Genomic DNA, 25,512 nt, shown 5'->3' with positions numbered 1-25,512 from the left:
ACTAGTCCTTATAATGATAACATATAGCAAAACCCTTAATAAGGGCAAATTTCTACCAGTTCTTATGAAACCTTAACTACTGGGCAGTTTGGCAAGGTCTATAGGACTAGTGCCAATTTCTAAAGCTGATACTAGCATGACTGAGCACTGCAAACTTATACATGTTATAGATATAGGTTAAGCTGCTTGTCCCCAGCATGTTTGTCATCTTGTTACTGTTTCAAGTCTTTGAAAGGCATTGAGAAGTGATACGCATAAGGAAAAGAATTTATGGATGTCAACTTCTTTATTCTGAGGAACACAATGTTTTTGAGTACATGCTTACTCCTTCATCAGCTGAATGAATGATTAAGGTGATAAAGGAGTAAGCATGTACTCCAAAACGTTGTGTTCCCCATAATAAAGAAGTTGACATCCATAAATCCTTTTGTCACTGTTTCTTTAGTGGGTCCCCAACAAACTTGGTATACAGACTCGATCTGTTCCATACTTGGCTCACATAGCATTTTTTTCAGTAGATATTATGTTTCTATATCAGCTGTTGTCAGCTGAGCTCACTATGCTTCCTATTATTGAATTGTACTGGACTAAGGGTTGGGGCTGGTGACTATAGTTGCTGATGTTTTTTTTTTCATGAGTTAGGCACGCCACAGTACCAGTCTTTTGCTTGTTTATGTCATTGATCTAAGCATACAAATCTGTATGTATTTGCCATGTTTATATGATCATTGTCCATACCGTCGTTTAACCATTTGTGTTAACAATGGCCATGGATATAATGTCTTGATCATTTGCCATTACGGGTCTAAGACACTTCGTGAGTTGTGTCCCTTATTTGTACAAGAATCCTATGAATCCGGGTTTGAATCCCAGTTAGGCCTGATTATATTTCTAGGTTTGTCTGAACCATACTTGTACCTATGACTTCACCAAACTGGTAAAATTGGCATCACTTTTGACTTTGCAACCGCACCAGCTGGCAACAGTGAACAGTAGTGAACAATAGTGAACAACAGTGAACAACAGTGAACAATAGTGACATGCCTTGAAGTAACTGAAATACTGTTTGGTTCCTATAACCAAACTCATTCAGTCACAGAGTGTCAACAGTATGCATAGACACTATTAGGAACTCCCCTACTCTCGGTCTGTCCTACCAGGGATGTTGGGTTAAAGGGTTTGTTCATCATGCCGAAGACCAAGGTTCGATTCCCCACATGGATAAAATGGGTGAGGCCCATTTCTGGTTTCCCCCGCCATGATATTGCTGGAATATTGCTAAAATCGGTGTAAAAGCATACTCACTCAGTCAGTCATTCAGTTAGTCACTCAGTCTGTCTCATCAAGGTCTCCTTCAGATGAATAGAGGATAACCGTATTCGACGTAATAAGCGCCCAGGGCGCTCTCAAAATTAGAAATAGAAATATTATTTTGGTGAAAAACACAGAGTTGAAAGATCGTAAATTTCGTGGTTTATGCTGACAGCCTGAAATGTTTACATACGACACATATATTTTTCCAGAACATATATAAGGGTGCATATAACACACAAGTGCGTATTATACACGAATAAATAAGTCTTGTGTACATTGATCAATCGGAAGGGCTGCTGAATGGGATTGTTCACTAGCCAATATATTAGCAAATATCGCCGTGGGCGCTTATTAGAGCGGGGTGCTTATTACGTCGTATACGATATGACAATTGTGTTTGATATTGTGAAGTGTTGATCATTGAGCTGTCTTCTTACTATGAGTTCTGTCTGGTTGATCGATCAGCTTGTTGTTGACAGATTGTTTTTATTTTGATGCATTGACAGCTGACATTTCATAGAGGCAAGTACTGATGTAGCCTCTGGCTGCTGTAATCGGAACGCAATCACTTCATTATCGCCACAATCGCTTCAAGCGCTCCTTTAATGGCGCTCATTTGACACAGTTCTTTTCGTACGTACTCACATATAAGAATATATGTTAGCTTTCACGCATCAGTCTATCACTGAATTATGATCATGTGAATATGCATTATCAGCTTCTTTATTACAATTGAAGCAATGTTTTGGTGTAGATTCTTATAACGAAACTTACAATTGTAGTTGTTCATCCATATCCTTGTTCATCACTAAATGCCACTTAATGAAGTTATGATAATGTGTGCTAATGATAAATATGATGGCTGTTTTGAATACTTGTCTAAATGACTGTCCTTGTTCGTTATGAAGTTGTCTGTGTGGTAAACATGCTGTTATAATCCTGATAATCTCTTGCCAATTCTGGTCAATAATGATATGATTAAATACAAAAATGTAGTGTGTGACAGTGTCACACATGTACTGTGTATTTTTTGCGTAACATGTGCATGGTGAACTCTGTCAACCATGGTTATTTTCATCAATTTGAATTTGCTGTTTATGTTGGCTCTAACTCACACTACTTGAGTTACATCAGTATGCTGTCACGTCTGTTTAACCACTCCACAACTGTATAAGTTGTCATAGCAACATATTCATGACAACGTTTGCCTGAATAGACATTTAGTTCCATAGGCTGATCACCATGTAGTCATGACATGTACATGTCTAGAATCCCTCGTTTGCCTTTACCTGAAAGATGCTTATCCCATTTGTTAATCCCCTTGTCATTTTGATTTACTGTCACCCACCCAGACCAATACTGTTGTTCATATTTATGGCTTCATTGTCACTACATGAACCTTGGTGCAGAGGCGAGAAAAGCAAAGTCACCTCAGCCGAGTGAGGGTCAGGCTAGGTGCTCCGGGGCACCAACCTACTCTGTGCTGACCTGGCACGTAGTGTTGCTTCACCTTCTTGTAAATATATGTCTGATTAAACAAGGTTTCACTTTGATTATGTTTCAGTAAAGTGGTAAACATCTCAGATCTCCTCCCACAACTGAATACTGTTCAAAGCGGGGTTAACACCAAACTCACTCACTCACTCACTCACTCACTCACTCACTCACTCACTCACTCACTCACTCACTCACTCACTCACTCACTCACTCACTCACTCACTCACTCACTCACTCACATAAGCCAAGCTTCCGACTTGATGTTGTCCCTTCTATTTACCTAGAACTATACACCGATCCCTAAAATGCAAATACGAATATGCCTGCGTAAGTACTGGTAATTGAAAGGGTAACGAGGATGTTATGCACTGACCACTGTTTCTAGCCATGTGTATTATATTTCCAGAAATATCCAGGCATGTACTCATGACATCGACATGACAGTTAGATATCGGAGCACATTATCTTTAAAGAAACACTTCACACCATGAGTGACTGTGATGACATTTATTTGGCATACAGAATGCAAATTTTAAATCTATTACGGTCTGCCTCTGGCAATAAACCCTTTTATCGGATAAGTGGATCAGAAGTATTCTTTATAATTTCCAGACAGATTAATCTCTCTTTTTTTATGTATCCCAAGTGTTTCCTGGCTTGCCTCCCTCATAAATAAATGAACCCATGGAGATCCGGGTTAGAATTGGTCTGTAGCAACCCAGGCTTGTCGTAAGAGGTGACTAACAGGATTGGGTGGTCAGATTTGCCGACATGGTTGAAGCATGTCATAGTATCCCCTTTGTGATCATTTATTATTACAGACCGCCGTCCCATAGATAAAGGGTTAGTTCTTCAATTTGCTGCTGTTGTCTATGAAAGAGATAGCATACGCACCACAGATAAGAACACATGCAAGTATCGGGATACCTATCGGATCGTGAGCAAGGTATCGTGGTACATAGCGGATCCCACAGTTGGTGTCTTGTCCCAGGCCTGCCCTTCAGGGTAATTGGATGGTCCCTTTATACAGTTACGGTAAAACAGACATGAAATTGACCTGGCTGAATTTGAGTTTTTTAGGGTGTGTCCATGTTTGTTATCACAAAAAGGGTTAATCATGTTACTAATTATATATTTACCTTACTTCTAGAAGGTGGTGGGTAAGATAGTGGCTAAAGTGTTCACTCATCACACCTGGGTTTGATTCTCCATAGACAAAATATATGATGTGAACAGGTGATTTCTGATGTTCCCTTCAGGCATGGCTGAAATATTGCTTTCAGCGGAAATACAATCAGAGCCAAACAATCGATCAATCAAGTAAAATATTTTGCATATGGTAAATTCAGCATACAAAATGAGCCATTGATAAGACACATCACATAGAACGCTGAGAGAATAATGTCTGTAGCAATGTGTAAATTTTTAGAAAATGTCAGTCGTTTGGCAGATTTGACTGGGTTCATGGCAAAGGAGTCTGTGTTTTTAGCTTGACAAAGACATGAAACAGAAAGCAGTACTAAAACCCTCCAGTAGCCTGTGGGGCAAGGTATTGATGCACGTCACACTGTCTGTCAGTGAGAGAGAGTCGTGAGAGAGCTGTCACCTCCGCTCCTCACTGGGCCTGCCTGTCTAGTGCAACATACACTGTGCGTAAGGCATGAGAGGTGGTGATATACAGAAACTGTGACTGGTATTTTCTTGATCAGATTATACCGTTTCCACTTGGACAAGATGGAGGTAGGAGGCAGCTGTGTACATGACCACTTCTCCAGTGTTGGGGTGCCTATATTTGTGTCTGTGTTACATATGTAATTGGTCATTCTTTTAAAAATAGATACTCGCTGTGTGGAAAATGTATGATTCATTCAGCTATGTACCTATCTTCCTTAATGATACAGATCTGGAATCCTCTTGCCATTTATAACTGTAGTTTCTTAATATTATGTTAAGTGCATCATATATCATTGTGTAAGTAAGGGCATCACAATAAAATCAAAATTTAAATGGTAAAATAGAGTATTAGGCTTTTAGGTGCATACAACATATCAAGTTTAAATAACACATAGAACAACAGTTTTGTTTCTATTTTTGTAAGTAAGTAACACATATGTTCTGACACCAAGTTATTTTACTTACGTGTTGAGTGACCCAGTATAAAGTTTCGTACCTTATACCCTACACTAGACACTGTTTTAGATATGTTATTTTGAAATGTTAATAACTCCAATGAATGCTATTCCACTCAATATTGCATTATATGTCACATTTGTGATCCCAACATTGGGGTCTTACTTGTTCGATCATCAGTATGAAGCTAGTGGAGAAGATGTAACAGTGAGTGCATGACGGTTGGTCACTTTCAGAAGTTGTGGCTGAAAATCTGTTGATTGGGACGATACTGTTCCCCCATTAGAAAGGGGGCAGCTGTGTTGTACAGTAAATTTATGTGTGAAGAACTATAGATGTTAAGGGCATGAGAGTTGGTGACATACAGGAACTGTGTTTGAGAATCTAATGTTTCTTCATGTAAGTAGAGGACAGCTGTGTTTGTGGTACAGAGAATGCAGACAGTAGTGTACATGGTGTAGATGTAGGGTTCATTTTATAGGCATTTGAATATTGACATCGTCTTTCACGTGAGGGCCATTGTTGACATGGCGACATCAGAGCAGATTATTCAGAGAATAATTTACAAAGATTTCTGCAACCATGATATAACTGGAATACTGTTCAAAGCAGTGCTAATCCCAACTCACTCACCCACCCACCCACCCACCCACCCACTCACCCACTCACTCACTCACTCACTCACTCACTCACATCCCCCAAAATCGCCTGTGATGTCATAAACCCACATATCACTATCAGACACTTAACAGTTTTATTTGCATTAGTCATAATAGATGAGACAAAACAGTAAACATAGTAACATAATGATATGAAACTGGTAATGCCCTGTTTTATGATGCAGTTGTCTATGTAATCTGAGACACAACCAGTGGGGGCGGTCGGGTAGCCTAGTGGTTAAAGCGTTCGCTCGTCACGCCGAAGACCAGGGTTCGATTCCTGACATGGGAACAATGTGTGAAGCCCATTTCTGGTGTCCCCCACCGTGATATTGCTGGAATATTGCTAAAAGTGGCGTAAAACCATACTCACTCACAACCAGTGATTGAGGAGGGATGTGTTGACAGTGTTCAGCTGCTGGTTCAGGTGTGACCAGGTGGCGTTGGATCCTTGTTTGTTTGTTTCTTGTTTAACGCGGCACTCAGCAATACTCCAGTTATATGATGGTGGTCTGTATATAATCAAGTCTGGAGCAGACAACTCAGTGATTGATATCATGAGCATTAATCCCCGAAATTGGGATACAATGATTTCTGGGATTCTGGGATTCTGGATATGATCACACTTGAATAAGTAAATTGCAAGTGATTCTGTGGCATTTGATTGTCCAACCAAGAAATTATATTTGTGTGAAATGTTTTAGGCCACACCCACTAACAGACTACTCTTTCCTGATTGGCTGATAATTGAATGAACAGGTTGTTTTGGGGTTTATGAAGTGATTTCTTTTAACATATATATTTATAAGAACTGACTTCAAAATGTTTTTGCATTCATGAAGTTCTAAGAATAAACCATTGTTCAAACTTAGCGTTAATCCGCTACACAGATTTCTACAATGTGTACAACGTTTTTAATGTTTATGTCTCTAAGCACTAAAAATATTGAAGTCAATTCTAAATTAACTTGACCCGTGAAGATTCCGGGGTAGAATAGGTCTCCAGCAACCCATGCTTGCCGTAAAAGGTGACTATGCTTGTCGTAAAAGGCGACTAACGGGATCGGGTGGTCAGGCTCGCTGACTTGGTTGATGCATGTCATCGATCCCAATTGTGTGGATCGATGCTCATGATATTAATCACTGGATTGTCTGGTCCAGACTCGATTATTTACAGACCGCCATCATATAGCTGGAATATTGCTGAGTGCGTCGTTAAACAACAAACCAACCAACCAACCAACCAATCTAAATTGACTTCGTCTTAATCATGTTAAACAATATATTCTATTTTTTTATGGTGAACATAGTTACATCCAGTACATTTAGATTGAATCATTCCCTTGGAATTCATTTGTATTGATTAATTTCTGAACCAACAAATCAAGTTAATGAAGTAATGTATAAATGTAGAGGTTCCTCACAGAAGAGTTGGTGTTTAGTTTCCAGACGCTGAGTCACTGTATACAGGCAAACCATGAGCACATGTGTATACATGTCAGTGTAATCTGCCTTCACCATGTTGATCTGGGTTAGAAATTTATTTATGTTTTCAAATGTTTGCAGAAATGATCTGCTGTCTACCTAATGGTAAAAGTGGTACTGTTTTTCTTTAGTGTAGTGCACACATTTTTATCTGAAAATAGGCAGCTTAGTGGTATTCTTCCCCCTGGGTATACCATACCATACAGCCATCATGTATACCATACAGCCAGCATGTATACCAGAAGTTGAGTGTCATTGCCTTTATGCACACAATGACACAAGAACGATGTTTTGTCCAAGTTCGCAACTGACGTTTCATACCATGACTGCACCTGAAATGAGTGAAAACATTTGACTGGGAAAAATGCTCGGAAAATTTCTCCAAAATACTGGAAAATATGGTAGTACAGAAGGAAATGTCACTTGTCCTTCCTGAATTTTACTAGTCCCATACTAGTGGACTTATGTTTGAACCTGATTAGCCTGTAACGCTGTCCATATGCTATTGGGCTCTCTCCCAATCACTGACTGATTATTTACTGTTGTTACTCTTCAGGAATCTGAAGAGATGATGACTTTGCTGAAGTCGACGGACGTGTCGTGCATGTCTGTCGAGGAGGTTCAGGAGGCATGCCGCACCCACCTCCAGGCTGGCCTCTCTGACGAAGAGGCCAAACGAAGACACACCATGTATGGCCCAAATGACTTTGAAATCGCCAAAGAGGAACCCCTTTGGAGAAAGTTTCTTGGACAGGTCAGTGAGGATGTGCAGGGTATTGCCGTGTTGGATGTTGTTATTGTGCCTGTTGTTACCAAGGTTGATGTTGCTGTGTTCTGAAAGCGCTATGGTTATTCTGGGTTGGAGTGGATCCCGAGTGTCCTATCATTATAGAGATAATGTATGATGATCAGGTGGTTACACCCATATTTACAGTGGGGTATCGTCAGGTTGGATGTTGTTACTGTGCCTGTTTCTACGCTTAATGTTACTGTATTTTGAAAGCCCTTTGGTTAATCTGGGTTGGAGTGGGTCCAGAGTGTCCTTTCATTGTAGAGATAATGTATGACGATTAGGTGGTTATGATCGTCATGTTGGATGTTGTTACTGTGCCTGTTTCTACGCTTAATGTTGCTGTATTCGGAAAATCGGTTGGTTATTCTGGGTTGCAGTGGGTCCCGATTGTCCTATGGTTGTGATTATGAAGATCAGATGGTTTCAACGTGTGAGCTGACTGATTGTGTCAGTGTGCCCTGACAGTTAGGGTCATGGCTCATGCTATCGAGCACTTGACTGGCTAGCCCGGAATATTTACTTACATGCCTCTGTCAGGTAGCTCGAATATTGGCTGGACATTGAACAGCACTCAGCATGTTCTTAAACGTGGACTCGTTTGCCGTGGCCGCTGCCAAGAAGCTGTAATTGTTTGATGCTGATGTGATGACATAAGTTGTATTTTGTGTTATCTAAGTGCTGTTTCACAGTGGATTAGAATTAATGTCCTATATTCTTCCTTGCAGTTCAACAACCCACTGATTCTATTGCTTCTGGCCTCAGCGGTTGTCAGCGTCTTCATGCGGCAGTTTGACGATGCAGTCAGCATCACCGTCGTAAGTTGTCCCCACTGCTGATGTTAAACAACTTCTGTAGAATGCTCTTTAAGTGATCAGAAACATCTTGAAACTCGCTTTCCATCCTGTCAGACAACAACAAACATTCAAACACTAACAAGCAATATGTTTTGTTGTTTCAGGCCATCCTTATAGTGTCAACAGTAGCCTTCATTCAGGTATGTAGAGCCTCCTTTGTATGAGGGATTTGTTGTTATGGAAATTGAAGATACTTTGTCTGAAATGTGTAATTTGGAAAATAGTAAAGTCAAATATGAATTTGCATCAGTATTAATATTAACTACCTGTGTAAATCTGGGTTAGAATTGATCCCAGCAACTCATGCTTGTCGTAAGAGACGACAAACATGAACTGGAGGTCAGGCTTGCTGACTTGGTTGATGTATGTCATATTATCCTAATTGTGTAGATCGATGCTCAGGATGACAGTCAGTGGATTGCCTGGTCCAGACTTGATTATTTAGACTGCTGTCATACGTCTGGAATATTGTGTGGCACTGAACCACAAACAAACAAATAATATTTACTGTTGTGAGTTGCATTGTGTGTACCCATGTCTTTTCTGTTATTTCTGCACATCTAATATCAATATTAATACATGTTGCTATTGTTTTCAAATACATGCATCCGTTTTCTTTCCTTTCATATCTATTGTTTGATGAGGGTCAAATGTATATCTTCATGCATCTGTTTCCAGGAATATCGGTCTGAGAAGTCTCTGGAGGCCCTTACTAAGCTAGTCCCACCTCAGTGCCACTGGTGAGTACATGCTAGTTTAGGCCTAATGTGTAGGCAACCATAAGCCTTACTTTTATTACCTGGTCACAATCATCAGTGGTTCCTCATGTGGTGATTTGGGGGTGGCCTAGTGGTTAGAGCATTCACTCGTCTCGCAAAAGCTCAGGTTCAATTCCCCACACAGGTAAAATGTGTGAAGCTTATTTCTGGTACCACCAGCCGTGATGTTGTTCGACTATTGCTAAAAGTATTCACTTACTGGTGGTATTACAGGCACACTAAGCTAGTAGTGACAGCGGGGGCACGGGTGGCCCTGTCGTCTAAGGTGCCGTGATTCGCTGTGCAGAGTTGCGTCCCTTGGGCAAGTCAGAAACCTATGATTGTGGGTTCAAATCCCGGTTCGCCCCGATTATGTTTCTATGTTTGTCGGCACCATACCCATGCTCTCGGGTTTCACCGAAGTCGTAAACGTCCGAGACCTGCTTCACTTCGGGCTTTCCTCCCACATTAATCTGACACGCCGCGATATAACTGGAACACTGTTAAAAGCGGCCTTAAACCCAACTCACTCACTCACTAGTAGTGACAGCTGACTTGACTGAGTAATGAGATGTTCCAATGCTTTGGCACTATACCACAAAGCAATCTTTGCACTACAAGTTTCGTACCTCTGTGTAAAAATATTGTAATTGTAGCAATCCGAGATATAAAATCATTTTGAGGAACATGATCGTGGTTTGTATGATTATCATGCGCTGATGTTGTGAATCTTTGCTCTTGCTGTTGACCACTGTTTTGCCTGGCCCAGACTGGGATATTATGGCTTGATGTGGATGAAATATTGCTGATTGGCACTCACTCACATCCTCTAATTCAACATCTGGTGATATATCTGTTGTCATCAACAAATTTCTTTGGACTTGGGCATTTAGAGTTGTTCCTCTCATTTCGTATAGGTTCTTTCAAAATAGCCTAGATTTTGATAATAAATGTGTTGTTAATAAAACTGAATAACTTTGTTTTGTTTCATTGTAGTTTGAGGGATGGCAAAACAGAAACATTTTTAGCTCGTGAGCTGGTTCCGGGTGACATCGTTGAGCTCAGTATAGGAGATAGAGTGCCTGCTGATATACGACTGTTTGAGGTGGGTGGTCAGTGCAATAAGTTCTAGGAATGCAGTACTTTCACAAAAATATAAAGAAGTTGATATGAGCTTCTGAATATATTCTTGTGAACCTAATACTCTATGTTCCAGATGTCTATAGAATGTCGAGAAATAACCTTGTTGTCAGCGATCAATCAATATGACAATTATTACCCATAACGGAGGAATGATCAGTGTGTAATAACTTTCTGATATTGGCACATGTTATTTTGCTCTTCTCAATGTTGATTGGTCGATGTAAGCCGTATGATGTCACAGTGCTTCATTTTTGAGAAAAATATGGTGTCATCCATTGTTCATGACCTCACAAATTAAATTGTGTCATCTGAGCTATGTAGGGTTGACAGTTCATAGTTTTCTTCATTGTTTCTCTTAAATTGTCAGGGCGGTCGGGTAGCCTACTGGTTAAAGCGTTCGCTCGTCATGCCGAAGACCCGGGTTCGATTCCCGACATGGGTATAATGTGTGAAGCCCATTTCTGGTGTCCCCTGCTGTGATAATGCTGGGATATTGCTAAAGGCGGCGTAAAACCAAACTCACTCACATAAAATGTCACTGTGTATTATTAATAACCTTCTCGAAACTTTGAATTAAGGATTATCTGTTCTTGTGCTGTAAGTTTCTCGCCAAAACTCAGGACTTACACCAGTCATTCTCTCGGGACAGATGACCTGCAATTCCTTGAAGCTCATTGGTTGTTCGCCAATAAATAAACGTGTCTTCTATTTTAGGCGATTGACATGTCCATAGATGAATCCAGCTTCACGGGTGAACCGTGCCCACTGAACAAAACCATAGCAACACAGAACAAGAAAACCACTAACGGCATTTCAGATAAGAAGAATATCGCATTCATGGGGACACTGGTCCAGACAGGCCGAGGAAAGGTTGGTCTCCCAATATGGTGTCTGCAGGAGTATGTGTGTTGAGTGTTCAGGTTTTAAGGGTTACTGGCGCGGTCGGGAATCCTTGTGGTTAAAGCGTTCGCTTGTCAAGCCGAAGGCCCGGGTTCGATTTCCCCACATGGGTACTAAGTGTGAAGCCCATTTCTGGTGTCCCCCGCAGTGATGTTGTTGGAATATTGCTAAAAGCGACATAAAACCATACTAACTCACTCACTCTCAATGTTATCTGTATCAATGTCTACCCTATTTTATTGTCTGTTAATGTGAAAGGTTGGTCTCCCATACAGGGTGTGCAGGAGGATGTGTGTTGTTTGTTCAGGTCCTACATGTTGTCTGTATCAATCTCCACCCTATTTTATTGTCTGTTAATGTGTTTCAGGGCATTGTCACAGGAACAGGACTTAACTCTGAATTTGGGGAGATTTTTAAGATGATGCAGGGTGAAGAGGTAAGAAGACTTTACCAGCCACAACATATTTCATGCTATTTCCTCAAACATTGAGAGTTTGACTCAAATAATATGTACTGACTTATGACTGAGCGCTGCATGCATAAAACTGTGCTGGCTTGAATCATTGTATCTAATCCATGCATAATTTCAAGTTTAGTTTCAAGCAAAGAAATCACCATATGTAATACAAAATGTTATGGCGTCAATAAAAGTCTTGGAAAAAGAAGTATTGTGATGGAATTGGCTGGTATAATGTTACCTGATTTGGAATGCTACTTTGTCTGATGTGGTGCATGCACATTCTATCAATTTCTTGTTGTAGGACTAGGATGTTCCATTGTGAATCTGCACTGTGATTAAGAGAGATGTTTGTGTTATTTACTTCCAGTCCCCCAAGACTCCGCTTCAGATCAGCATGGACCTGCTGGGCAAACAGCTCTCCTTCTACTCATTCCTTATCATAGGGATCATCATGCTGCTTGGCTGGATTCAGGGGCGTGGCATACTAGACATGTTCACAATAGGTGTTAGGTGAGTAGTATATTGATGTCAACGCTAGATATGTTCACAATAGGTGTTAGGTGAGTAGTATATTGATGTCAATGCTAGATATGTTCACAATAGGTGTTAGGTGAGTAGTATATTAATGACAATGCAAGATATGTTCACAGTAGCTGTTAGGTAAGTAGTATTTCGATATCAACACTAGATATTACTACAGTAGGTGTTAGGTGAGTAGTATATTGATGTCAATGCTAGATATATTCACAGTAGCTGTTAGGTAAGTAGTATTTGATGTCAACACTAGACATGTTCACAATAGGTGTTAGGTGAGTAGTATATTGATGTCAATGCTAGGTATGTTCACAATAGGTTTTAGGTAAGTAGTATATTGATGTCAAGGCTAGGTATGTTCACAATAGGTGTTAGGTAAGTAGTATATTGATGTCAATGCTAGGTATGTTCATAATAGGTGTACTCAGCAATGACAGTAGTTTCAACATCATTATCAATCCGGACCGTCCTTTTTTGTCACAAATGTTTGTGAGGAGATATGATCTGTAACACTGACGTCATCCTTTCAGCCTTGCAGTCGCAGCAATCCCTGAAGGCCTTCCCATCGTGGTCACTGTCACGCTGGCTATAGGAGTCATCCGTATGGCCAAACAGAAGGCAATTGTTAAGAAGCTACCTGTTGTAGAGACTCTAGGTGAGTAGACACGAATGGACTGGGCCACTTGTTGCCTTGGATGGGTTTATCATGTTCAGTGAATTATGAAATGTGGGCGCACGCATGCAAAGGTCGATCCTAATCTTGTTGACAGGTAGTTTCCCCTTGCATGCAGGCAGCCACATCCATGTTACCATGATGACAGCGTCATTCTCACGCTTGTCTGTGTACATTGTCTCAGGCTAAGGTCACTACTTACATATACAGAATACTGGTAGCTAGTAATTTCTGTGAGATGGTTATGTGACTGTTATCCGTTTAGTACCTCACAGGCAGCTTGGATATACTCTACGAGTACAAGTTGGGGAAGGGAAATATGTTTGACACAGACATTCGACTGCTATGATTGAAATCAATGTTTATTTATTATCTATTTTATTTAAGTCATCTATTATTCATCAAATTGATGATTTTAATAGAAAATGAGAAATAAAAAGCCTTCCTCCCCAATTTTGAACAAAGAGCAGATGATAATCTAGCAATTAATATATTATGGCCTTATGTCAAGGATCTATTGACTCTCTATGAGTCTCTCAGAACACTAGGTTAAAGGTAGCATAAACATTAAAGCAGCCAATACTCACAGGTTAATGTTTGCCTCCAGGTTGTGTGAATGTGGTGTGTTCTGACAAGACCGGCACGCTGACAAAGAATGAGATGACCGTCACCCACATCTGCTCAGCTGACGGGAAGCAAGCAGAGGTAAGTTTCAGGGTCTTATGACCAGTTCAGGGGCAATAACCCAAAGATTGATGTCAAACACTTGACAATGCAAATAGAGCTCCCAAGGCAACAAACGTTTACATATCTACACTTTCATAGAGCCTCTTCTAATTTTATGTTTGTTCACAAAGTTAGAAGACATGCATATATATTTAATTGGTGTTTAATTGTTGCCTTTGGCTAAACAAATGATATAAAGGGAGATAACTAATGTTTCAGGTGAGCGGTGTTGGGTACAACGCAGATGGTGTGGTTCTGTGCAACAACGAAGAGGTGAAGCCAGAGTCCCACCCCTCAATTGCCAAGGTCGTCGAGGTACGGTTTAGTTACAAATCATTGTTAATTCTGATCAGATTATCAAACTGACAATATTTTTGGAAAGGTATTGTTTTCACAAAGTTTTGATCTAGACATCAAGTAGGGCCAAATTGTTGTATTATTCATTGATCAAGATCATGAAATGAACTGTTGTGCATTATCTGAAAGAAAATGCCTCTCTTGGTTATGTGACGTAAGAAAGGAATTTCACTATTTGTTTGTCTGTCCTTCATTTGGAAATGTGAGGAAACAACTGATTAATAAATATTGCTATATTAAACCTTACATGTTTGACATGAATTTGCACTATAATAGCTGAAGATTAGGAAAAATATCCAAGTTGTATAAAATAATCATGATAAAGTTCTAATCTTACAAATATCCAAAAATTGTGTTTTTTCCTGATTTATGACTGATGACATTGTAATAAGTTTTTTCTGTAATCTACATGCATTTTTCTATAATCTTTCCTGAATTGTTCCTCTGATGTCGCTGCTAGCGACTTGAGTGTAAATAAAGTTCAGTTCAGTTCTGCTAAAACTAAGGTCATGGTCTGATTCCAGGTGGGCTGTGTGTGTAACAATGCAGAGTTATCTATGGAAGGATTGAGAGGCCAGCCAACAGAGGGCGCTCTTATAGCCGTTTCTCTCAAAGTAAGTAACTTCTTGCTATCATGGACGATGATACTTCTTGATTAATGACGTTCACATCTATTTGATATTGATGTTATTGGTAGAGAAAATGGACCTGTGGCATGCGGGGATAAAATTGGTCCCCAGTGACCCATGTTAAGTTGAAAGGGTGGTAAGCCTGGTGCCATAGGCTATTCTTCTTGTGTATGTGATGTTGACATCCTTGATTTGGGCTTCTGTCTCACTCCCTCACTCACTCTGCAGATGCACATGCACAGCGTGAGGGACAACTTCCATCGTATACAGGAATGGCCGTTCAACTCCGAGACCAAGTACATGGTGGTCAAGTGTCGCCCCCGATACGGACAGGTAACTCACAGCTCCATCTATCCAGATATGACATGCATTTACTACATCCTAATGTAGGAGTCCTGAATTGAAAAGATCCCATGTAGTCATTGTGCCCCAACGGTGTTAGCTTGTCGTAACAGGCGACTAACGGGATGGGGTGGTCAGGCTCGCTGACTTTGCTTGATGTATGACATCGATCCCAATTGCGTGGATTGATGCGCATGATGTCAGTCACTGGATTGTCTGGTCCAGACTCAATTATTTACAGACTGCCGTCATATAGCTGGAATATTGCTGAGTGCGGCATTAAACAACAAACAAACAAACAAACAATGGTGTTACTTGATGCTCATGGTGTCATACACTGGTTGGCCAGACCCAAATTTTATTTGAAATTGCAGGTGGTCATGGGACTGGAATATTGCTGTGACATAAAACAACATTCAAGTAGTGTTTCTATGTTAATGTTAATATTCAGCATGAGCCAAACTGAGGAAGGCTTCCATAGCATGAGATGTTGTACACGTATGAAATATTTATAATGATTCTTGTTTATGTCTACGGATATCCTCTTGGATTGTCCTCTTTGATTTGTATATTCAGTGTTAGAAATGTTTTTCTTAAGACTAGTCTAGAGGACTAGTGTAAACCTAAACTCGTCAGAATTTGTAGCTGGTCCAACTTGAACAAGACCAAACTTTTACTAGGTTTTTTTTCTCGAACAGTTTCATCAGTTCAAATTATGATTGTAGCATTAAGAACTTGTTCAGAATTATAGTTCCCAAATGCTACTATTCAATAAGCACTAGCATTGGATTCTTACTAGCCCTCAGCACAATCTGGTAGTCTTCGGCTAGTGGACCAGCATGAATTCTGAAGGCTGTATGTTTCCCTCCCCCAGAACACAGAGGCCCTGTACTTTGTGAAGGGTGCCCTGGAGCATGTGCTGCGACAGTCAACCTCCTACTACTACAACGGAGCCTCGCTGCCCATCTCGGAGAAACAGAGAGACAGCTACTATAACCAGGCAGCTGCACTCGGCAGTGCGGGACTCAGAGGTGACACATATAGCAGGGTGGCCGGGTGGGCGCAGGTGTTGCACTGCGCTGTGCAGTTACCTCTCTTAGTTGTGCCAGGATCCACTGATCGACTGATTATTGTCCTTGATATTTCACCACCATTCCAGCACTTGTGACCTTCATTTTGGGCTTTCCTCCAAACTTGCAGTGATATAACTGACATAATGGTCAAAGCGGGATTAATCCCAACTCTCTTAGTCCTTAATTTATCCAGGCTATCAGACTTAGTAATGTCAAGCAGTTCCACTTTATCCTTGGCAAGCGTAGTTACCCTGTAACTATGGCAACCTATGCTTTTCCTGAGAGTAGTTGTAACCCTGTAACTATGGCAACCTATGCTTCTCCCGAGATGCCTCACAATAGATTCTGAGTATGATTATCAGATCAAAGCAGAAAAGACCAAAGTTTCTGTAGTGACTGTAAGGTACAGGGTTAGAAACTGTCCCATGTACCACATGCTAAGTGCACACTAAAATGGGGATAGCCAGGACAGGACCTAGGTTCCGAAAATGTATCTATGTTGAAACAGTCTAAATGATTAATATCTCAGATCTCTGATAACTGCATCATGATTTTACATAAATTAATGATGTATCACTATAAAGCGTAATAGGAACATGTACACATAATGTTGAAGTACCCACAGTTTGATGATATCAAGCCTACGAAAGCATGAAAAATTACACAGAACACAGTGATAAGTGGTGTACGTAAAGCTTAGAGGTACAGAGTGAGTTCAAAGATGGTTGTGTGTAAACTGTAAACTAAATGTTAGTCAGACATATATTTGAAAATGTTTTCATAAATACATAAATTTTAGGTTGCGTTTTTCAATAACAGGTTGCACTGGTGCATGTTTTACATTATTTAAGCGAGCCCTGGCTATCAACCCGTGATGATCATAATTCCCATACTTGAACATTGACCTATGACATCGTAGATCTAAGATTTGTGGAGTGGGGCCTTGGTCATGTACATGAGGCCATGATGTCGGACTTGAGTCCATTTATTCCTTATCTGTGCTTAAGTGCTTGGGTCCTTGTCAGAGCCCTAGCCTCAACATCAGATTGCCGACCAATGTGATGCCTCTGAAATACTATGATTTGCTGACTGCTGGAATAGGCTGTTCACTCACTCTTCTCTTTTCCTACAGTGTTGGCAATGGCGTATGGCACAGACATGAACAAGCTGGTGTTTGTTGGGATGGTGGGGATGATTGACCCACCTCGGGAAGGAGTCCGGGAAGCCATATGGACTCTCACAGGCGGAGGAGTATCCATCAAGATGCTGACTGGGGATTCAGAAGAAACTGCCAAAGCTGTCGGTAGGTTCTTTTTTTATCTTTGTGTGATTACTATGTCATTCACTAGGTCAGTGTAACTGCCATGTTATGTTCTTATGTAGGATTTTAGTTACATTTGTGCAAACCATTGGTACAGACCAAGAAATCAGTTTGATGTGCACTATACTGGTAATTATAGTAGGTGACAGTCGTGCAGTGAAAACCCCCCTTATATGATTGTGTATGAATTGCAGGGGCCCGACTTGGGTTGTATGCTTCTGGGGCTTCATCGCTGTCTGGGAATCAGATCGATCAGATGGACCCGGGGCAACTCAAGAGGGTCATCCCCGAGGTCTGTGTCTTCTACAGGGTCACTCCCAGGCATAAACTGAAGATTGTCAGGGTAAGCACAACACATGGAATCTTGTTAGTGTTTTGAAGTCGTGCATAAGCTTAACTGCACTGTGCAGAGTTGCATCCTGTACGATAACCAGGATCCATTCCCAGAGTTGCCCTTATTATGATCCGTGGTTTGCTCGCATCATACCAATGTTCATAAGTTTCAGAGGGTATGGGTGGTCCAGTCGTCTAAAGTGACGAAATTCAATTTGCCCAGTTTTGCATGACAGAAACCTATGATTGTGGGGTCGAATCCAGGATCGCCCAGATTATATTTCTAAGTTTGTCAGACCCATTCCCGTGCTCTATACCTGCATCATTTCAGCCTTCATTCCACAATAAGCTTACACATCTTGATATATATTCTATGAGCATGATGAGGCATCCCAACTGATTCAATGGAAATGAGACCATTTCTAATATTGCTTTTGCTTTGAGGAAACTGATGTCTCAAACTGTGAATGATTTTAATTACTGGATAGATTATTTATGCACCCTTAGACTAAGTTTTATGTCACCATGTTCACTGTATATAATCATATTTTTGATTTATTAACATCAACAGGCTAGATCTTCTGTTATTATGTGGGTAAATTGTAAATATATATTTTAGCATTCTCAAAGATTTTGTTGTGTGTTCTGTTGCATGATGGTAGTCATATATACTAATGATACGTGGGTGCAGTATACCAGGAGAGCCAGTATAGTGGTTCAGCACGGAGCACTCGTACATAAGCTAATTGAGTACTGTCTGTCTCTCCACCAGGCTTTGCAGGACAATGGTTTAGTTGTTGGCATGACGGGTGATGGCGTCAATGATGCTGTGGCTCTTAAAAGTGCTGAGATCGGTATTTCCATGGGCAAGTCTGGGACCGATGTATCTAAGGAGGCAGCTGACATGATTCTTGTAGACGATGACTTCTCCACCATCTTGTAAGTGGACTCTCGCAGACATGAGGCTTGGTGTTTTCTCAAAACACTTCTATCTTCAGCTATAATCATGCTAATTTATAAATGTATAAAATATGTAATTATGTTTGATTGATTTTATGTAGGTTATTTTGTATGTATCATAATTTGGATTTGTAAATTTGCAATTACTCTGTCTACAAATTAAAAACATGCAACATGTGCAAAGGGAGGTAACCCATGGTTCATGTTGATGATCCTGCTGTCCCAACAACTGTGTATACATAGTTGTTAGTTTTGCACAGCTTCAGTCAGATAGTTTGTTTTTGTATGTGTTTATGTTATTTAATCCTGGAACTGACATTAATAAACATGTTTTTTGGTTTCAGATCTGCTATTGAAGAAGGAAAGGGAATATTTTACAACATAAAAAACTTTGTCAGGTTTCAGCTTAGCACGTAAGTGTTGACATTTTGATATTGATAGACTCTTAAGTTGTATAGTAGGGTTTCTAGTTCTTACTCCAGGTGACAAGATGTTACTGGTTTACAGAAAAATATTTTTTTACCCATGCCTTTTTGCCCCAGACAAGTAAAAAATGTCAGTCGAGAAAAAACGATGCTAAACAAGAAATCTAGGTAAATGTTACCCTTAGATCTTTCAGAAATAATACCCTTTTGTATTTTTTAAAATTCATTAGCTTTTAACTTCGCTATAGTTTTAACATGTTTAAAAAGTCTATTTGTAATGATATTTTGATCACCGACACTTGGGTATATTTAATAAAAAAATGATTAAATCTGTTAGTAAAAAGAAGACTTATGTATGGCATCATCTGTTTGTGTTTTTTCATTGTGGAAATGAAAATCTGAACATGAAGATTCTGGCATCCTAGTTTGAACAGCAGCTATGTGCTGTAGCTGCCTTGTGGGGATTCTGGGTCAGAATGGGTCTCCAGTACCTCATGTTTGCATAGGATCTGATTATAATAGGGATCAGGTGGTCAAGCTCTGGGACTTCTCACTGATTGTGCTATGGCTTTGGGGGCGGTTGTGAAGCCTAGTGGTCAATTCGATTCTCCACATGGGCACAATGTGTGAAGCCCATTTCTGCTGCTCCCTGCCATGATAATGATGGAATGTTGCTAAAAGCAGCGTAAAACCATACTCATTCACTGTTATGCTCTCGTGGTCATTGCTCATGCTTTCAATCACTGGTTTGTCTGGTAAAGACACAATTAGTTATCCTCCATATAGCTAGAATATTGCTGAGTGCGGTGATAAAGAACAAACACATCTTAAGAGATTTCTATTAAGCCTAAATTTCTCTTTCTCCCTGTTTGAAAAGTATTTCCTGTATTTTGTAACAGGAGTATAGCTGCCTTGTCTCTGATCACGCTGTCGACGGTGATGCGTCTCCCCAACCCACTGAATGCCATGCAGATACTGTGGATCAATATAATCATGGATGGGCCCCCTGCACAGAGGTCAGTATGAACATCAACCCAAGGGAGACAGACGAGGGCGTGATGGTGAAGTCATGGTGTTGTTGTTTGTCCTTGGTCATCTGGGGCGGTCGGGTAGCCTAGAGGTTAAAGCATTCGCTCGTCACGCCGAAGACCCGGGTTCGATTCCCGACATGGGTACAATGTGTGAAGCCCATTTCTGGTGTCCCCTGTCGTGATATTAATGGAATATTGCTAAAAGCGGTGTAAAACCATACTCACTCACTCACTCACTTGGTCATCTGTCATATTTCTTTATACCACTCAGTGGACTACAGTTCACTTTTAAGCTTCAGAATTAATGTTTCATTACTATGTTTCATGAAACTACAAATGTATGTTCATGAGTGTCTTCCTTGGCTTATCAAACATTTATGCAAATTACGTTAAGGGACAGTAAATGAACACAGATACCTTGAAATTGTAATTGAAAATGTAAACTAAAAATTTTGATAATAAAATCAAATATTTTTTTTATTGTTCCCTTAGCTTGAACTTTACATGTAAACCACTGTGCCGTGCGGATTCCGGGTTGGAATAGATCCCCAGCAACCTATGCTGGTTGTAGGGGAGGTGGGGTAGCCTAGTGGTTAAAGCACTCGCTTGTCACGGTAGCCGAGGGCCAGGGTTCAATTCCCCACTTGGGTACAATGTGTGAAGCCCATTTCTGGTGTCCCCTGCCATGATATTGCCATATATAAAGCTGAGTGGCATTAAACAGCAAACACACTGCTAAGCTCTTACTCAATTGTAATAAAACAATGTTATTTTTCAGTCTGGGGGTGGAGCCTGTTGATCATGATGTGATACGGAAACCCCCGCGTTGCGTGCAGGACCCCATCATCACCCGGGGCCTCATTGCTCAGATTCTTGTGTCAGCATTCATCATTGTCAGCGGAACTTTATGGGTATTTTGGAGAGAGGTATGTAACTGTGGACATTCCGATGCACCATTGCTCTCAAGTCACTGCAGTATCTGGCATTCACTGTCATCACTGGTTCCTATATTCTCCAATATCTTAAACATCCAAACCAAGATTACATGTATTGCTTTTGCAGCCTCCTAAACCATTGCGCCCCTCCCATATTTCTTAGTTTTTGTGTAGATAAAGGAAAAAAAATTACAATATGATTTTTTATTTTTTTTTGTATATGCGATATCAACATTATGTACAGTCTCTTCAAGGAGGTTAAAAAAAAATACAAGCTTTGAAAATATTTAGCCGTACATAAATAATGATGACTCCCTGAATACAATTTGTTCTCAGCAATGTCGGACAAGTCCATTTTATGAACAGGGGAGCTAAGTTTGGTATTTCCCCGATATTCTCACAATGGTCACATCGATTATCTGTACCTTTTCTCCCAATACCGATTTTCTTATGTCGCCCACTTTTGGATGTGTTCGTTTGGCCATTGTGTTTATCTGCATTGCCCAGCTACACCCATGGGAAAACAACTAGACATGAGACACTTCCCTCTCAAAAGTAACATTGTCCAATGTACGATGTTATCAAGTTGTGAGCGTATGTTTAAATCTCCAGAAATTATTTCATGATAGAACAATGTTTTATCGTGAAATAAACCATGCTTTGTTCTCCATTGTTCTTTGCAATTTATTGCATAGCTATCTTATATGTTTGAATGATTTATGAGAGAAATAGGAACCCAGTTAGCAATAGTCTCCATCGGATAACATGGAAGAGCAAGCACCCTATCAGCTGGTGAAACCCATGTGGTAAACATGAAAGACTAAACTAACATCTAATCTCTGAAATGAACATATTGTACAGAAAAAAACAGTTGTTCAGTTATCTTAATACAAATATAATAAAAAGGAGCCCAGTGACTCTTCATTCCTGATACTGCAGTAATCTAGACTTGCCAAACATTATAGATTGCATGGGCTGTATTTGATATATATTTGTATCAGGGTAAGACAGACTAATGAAAGACCTGCATCACTTAGAGCTTTCCTCGGACATCAAGCCAGTATGATGTGACATTACTGAAATACTGTTCCTAGCGCGTAAAACCAACTCACTTTTACTGTTGACTGTTTCAGATGAGTGACAACAAGATCACACCAAGAGATACAACCATGACCTTCACATGTTTTGTATTCTTTGATATGTTCAACGCACTTAGCTGCAGATCACAGGTAGGTTAATCCTCAATAACAGTACAACAACCAGTAGTCTGTATATGGAAGCAGTGACCGTAGCCTGAGATGTACGCAGGAGCAGTCGGAGCATGAGAGTGATACTGTTACCAGTAAATTGCCCACATGGGTACAGTTTGTGAAGCCCATTTCTGGTGTCCCCCCACAGTGAAATTGCTGGAATATTGCCAAAAGCAGCGTAAAACCACACTCTCTCACTGTTACTGTAACAGATGCTGTAACCTGTAGCAGCATCAAACATGTGGCTGTCAACTGTGTATATTGCACATGTGGCTGTGAGGTGAGGTGAGGTGAAATGGGGTTTAACGTCGCGTCCAAGATTATTGCACTTATATAGCGACGTGCATGTACGTGTGTGTGTTTGTGTGGCTGCTTGTACTAGTCCGAACTGATGCCGATTTATAGTGCTAGCTCACTGAGATACCATGCCACAGTTTAACATGAATACCCCACTCAAGACACAGTATACTGACTCCGAGCTGACCAGTCCTTGTTTTAGCCCCTTAATGCCGAGCACCAGGCAGGGTAACAACAAGTACCATCTTTTATAATGTCTTTTGGTATGACGCGGCCGGGGATCAAACCCAGGACCTTCCGCTGTCCGGGCGGACGCTCTACCACGGAGGCGGTCTGCATGTGGCTGTGACTACTAAGACCACTACCTGTTAAAACTATTGGTATTGTCCCTTGGTTTCGTAAAATTTGCCTTTTTATTATCAACATTAACATTTGTATTTGATCCAAAGCATGTAGTATGATATTGTTGTTGGCATGGTTACCAGAAATAATCATTAAGAAGTTTGTTTTCTTATATTATCCTTATGACATTGCACCATGGCGAAAATTTTTTATTCTTGTTTTGATTTGTTTCAGACAAAGTCCATATTTCAAGTTGGATTTTTGACCAACAAAGTTTTTCTGGTTGCTGTGGGAGGTTCTATTATCGGCCAGCTGTTGGTTATTTATTTCCCGCCCCTACAGGCTGTGTTTCAAACGGAGGCTCTGCATGCCACAGGTGAGAGAAGTGTAAACCAGAGATGACAGATATGTCATGTCACTACACCCCAGTGGGGAGCACAGTTAGAAACGGTCCCCAGCAACCCATGCTTGTCATATCAGGCGACTTAATGGATCCGCTGGTCAGGCTTGGTCACTTGGTTGTCGTGTCATCATGTGAATATTTGCCCATACTACCAATCACAGGTTTGTCTGGTCTAGATTCCATTATTTACAGGCCATCATCTTTTTGCTGGAATATTGCTGAGTGTGGTGTAAACAACCTACGAACAAAATCATGTCACAGATTAAATAATCTTTCTCAGTGTTCTCACTAAATTAATGGTGAAAATGTCTTCCAAGACAATTTGTTGAAACTCAAATGGTGTCAAAACTTTAAAAAAAACCTCTTATCAGAGACTATTGACAGCAGTAGAGACCATGTGAGGATTCAGGGGTAGAATAGGTCCCCAGTTCTCCGCGCTTGTTTGAAGAAGCATCCTAAATGAGGATTAGTTGGGTACAATGTATGACCGGGTTGATTGTCTATCCAACTGGGAGGATCATTGCTCTTACCATCATCAGGTCCAGACTTGATTATTTGCAATGTCGACTTCAGTGTTAAACAAGCCTCCATCACAGTCACTCACTATTTAATGTTCTCCTCCAGAAAATATGAATGTCCTCACAAACTCAGAATTACCATGATACTTGTAGCTAAAACTTTTTTCTCTTTGTATGTTTGTTATTATTTTGCTGTTGTTTTTTATTTAAATTTTGTTTATTCATATTTCAGATTTCCTGTTCTTGATAGCACTCACCTCAAGTGTGTTCGTTGTGTCTGAGATAAGAAAATTGGTTCAACGCACCCAGCTGAAAAAACAGCGGTTAATACAAGAGAAAAACTATTATATGGACAGTTTTGTATAGTAGACCAAAGACATGTTTGTTGTATTTATTCATGAACAGCACGCACTGCTGAAGTGATTGTGGCATACACTTCTCCACATGTGGGAGCTTCATTGGGATGAAAGTGGTGGAAATGACACATTGATGAACACGTTTCTCATCTTACCTCACCTGAACACAAGGACCTTGTGACTTCATCAACGTAGAAAGGATATTGTCAGTGAAACAAATAAAGACAGTGTCAACATAGCAAGTTTTTTGTCAGCATGTGTGTTAACTGATCCAGGAGGTAAACCACAAAGGACAAGTTGTTGGAACCACACTGGAACAAAGGATCTGAATAAATTCAAATCCAGTTATACATTAGTCCTATGAAACATTAGCCTGACCATGCTGGAAGAATTGGTAATCTGGTCTTCATTATGTGTTAACTAACTTCATTAGAAGTGAAAGGAGAATCGGGTATGTGATGCTGCAGTTCTATGCAGAGTTGTGTCCCTTAGGCATGCCAGGAGTTCAAATCCCTGATTCTCCCTGAATGTGATTCTTGGTAAATGTGGGCTTTACTTTGGGCTTTCCTCCCACATTAAGTGGGCACGCCGTGATATAACTGAAATACTGTTCACTCGCTTATTCGCTCATGGAGGAAGATATGATCATGTGCCAATGTACTTCCTGCCAAGGCTATCCCTTCTGCAACTTGCCCATGTTGTAGGTGTCAGATTGTGACTGTAGGCTGTGACTCGTACTTGTTTTCTAAACAGGGTTTGTCCATACTATTGTCTTGTATAACTTACTATATACCTACAAATAAGATTGAGTAGGTCAAATTAATTAAAATTTGTGTTTTATTTGAAGTATTTTAGATTTATTTGTCATTTGTCATAAGTTGATTTGGTTGTTAATGTGGGGGGAAATAGATACACATCCGTTATGAATACCATATTTTCTTGAGAATAGTGCACACTTTTTTCCAAAACTCACAGCTGTGTATAGGATATTTTACAATTGGCACGGGGACAAATG

The 25,512-nt window shown here is 40.3% G+C and overlaps 1 protein-coding gene across 3 annotated transcripts in view; it reads left to right on the top strand.

The window, feature by feature from the left end:
- The window catches only part of LOC124127735 (calcium-transporting ATPase type 2C member 1-like), a 42,364-nt gene extending 17,625 nt beyond the window's left edge, over positions 1-24,739 (top strand). For all 3 annotated transcript variants that reach the window (XM_046492769.2, XM_046492087.2, XM_046491462.2), the window contains exons 2-24: positions 7,641-7,838; positions 8,603-8,692; positions 8,836-8,871; positions 9,410-9,471; positions 10,486-10,594; positions 11,347-11,502; positions 11,900-11,968; positions 12,360-12,502; positions 13,057-13,181; positions 13,807-13,904; positions 14,145-14,240; positions 14,807-14,896; positions 15,140-15,244; positions 16,128-16,284; positions 17,459-17,629; positions 17,842-17,990; positions 18,753-18,919; positions 19,285-19,353; positions 20,265-20,381; positions 21,175-21,322; positions 22,465-22,560; positions 23,455-23,596; positions 24,374-24,739. In XM_046492769.2, the coding sequence (XP_046348725.2) occupies positions 7,653-7,838; positions 8,603-8,692; positions 8,836-8,871; positions 9,410-9,471; positions 10,486-10,594; positions 11,347-11,502; positions 11,900-11,968; positions 12,360-12,502; positions 13,057-13,181; positions 13,807-13,904; positions 14,145-14,240; positions 14,807-14,896; positions 15,140-15,244; positions 16,128-16,284; positions 17,459-17,629; positions 17,842-17,990; positions 18,753-18,919; positions 19,285-19,353; positions 20,265-20,381; positions 21,175-21,322; positions 22,465-22,560; positions 23,455-23,596; positions 24,374-24,507 (2,715 nt within the window). In that variant the 5' untranslated portion in view covers positions 7,641-7,652 and the 3' untranslated portion in view covers positions 24,508-24,739. The remainder of the gene's footprint in view (positions 1-7,640; positions 7,839-8,602; positions 8,693-8,835; positions 8,872-9,409; positions 9,472-10,485; positions 10,595-11,346; positions 11,503-11,899; positions 11,969-12,359; positions 12,503-13,056; positions 13,182-13,806; positions 13,905-14,144; positions 14,241-14,806; positions 14,897-15,139; positions 15,245-16,127; positions 16,285-17,458; positions 17,630-17,841; positions 17,991-18,752; positions 18,920-19,284; positions 19,354-20,264; positions 20,382-21,174; positions 21,323-22,464; positions 22,561-23,454; positions 23,597-24,373) is intronic.
- Positions 24,740-25,512: the final 773 nt, after the last annotated feature.

The sequence above is a fragment of the Haliotis rufescens genome, unplaced genomic scaffold (genome assembly GCF_023055435.1).
Source record: "Haliotis rufescens isolate VD_foot unplaced genomic scaffold, xgHalRufe1.0.p SCAF_17, whole genome shotgun sequence".
NCBI classification, from domain to species: domain Eukaryota; kingdom Metazoa; phylum Mollusca; class Gastropoda; order Lepetellida; family Haliotidae; genus Haliotis; species Haliotis rufescens.
The sequence above is the reverse complement of the archived record's forward strand: the minus strand, read 5'-3'. Positions and strand labels throughout refer to the sequence as shown.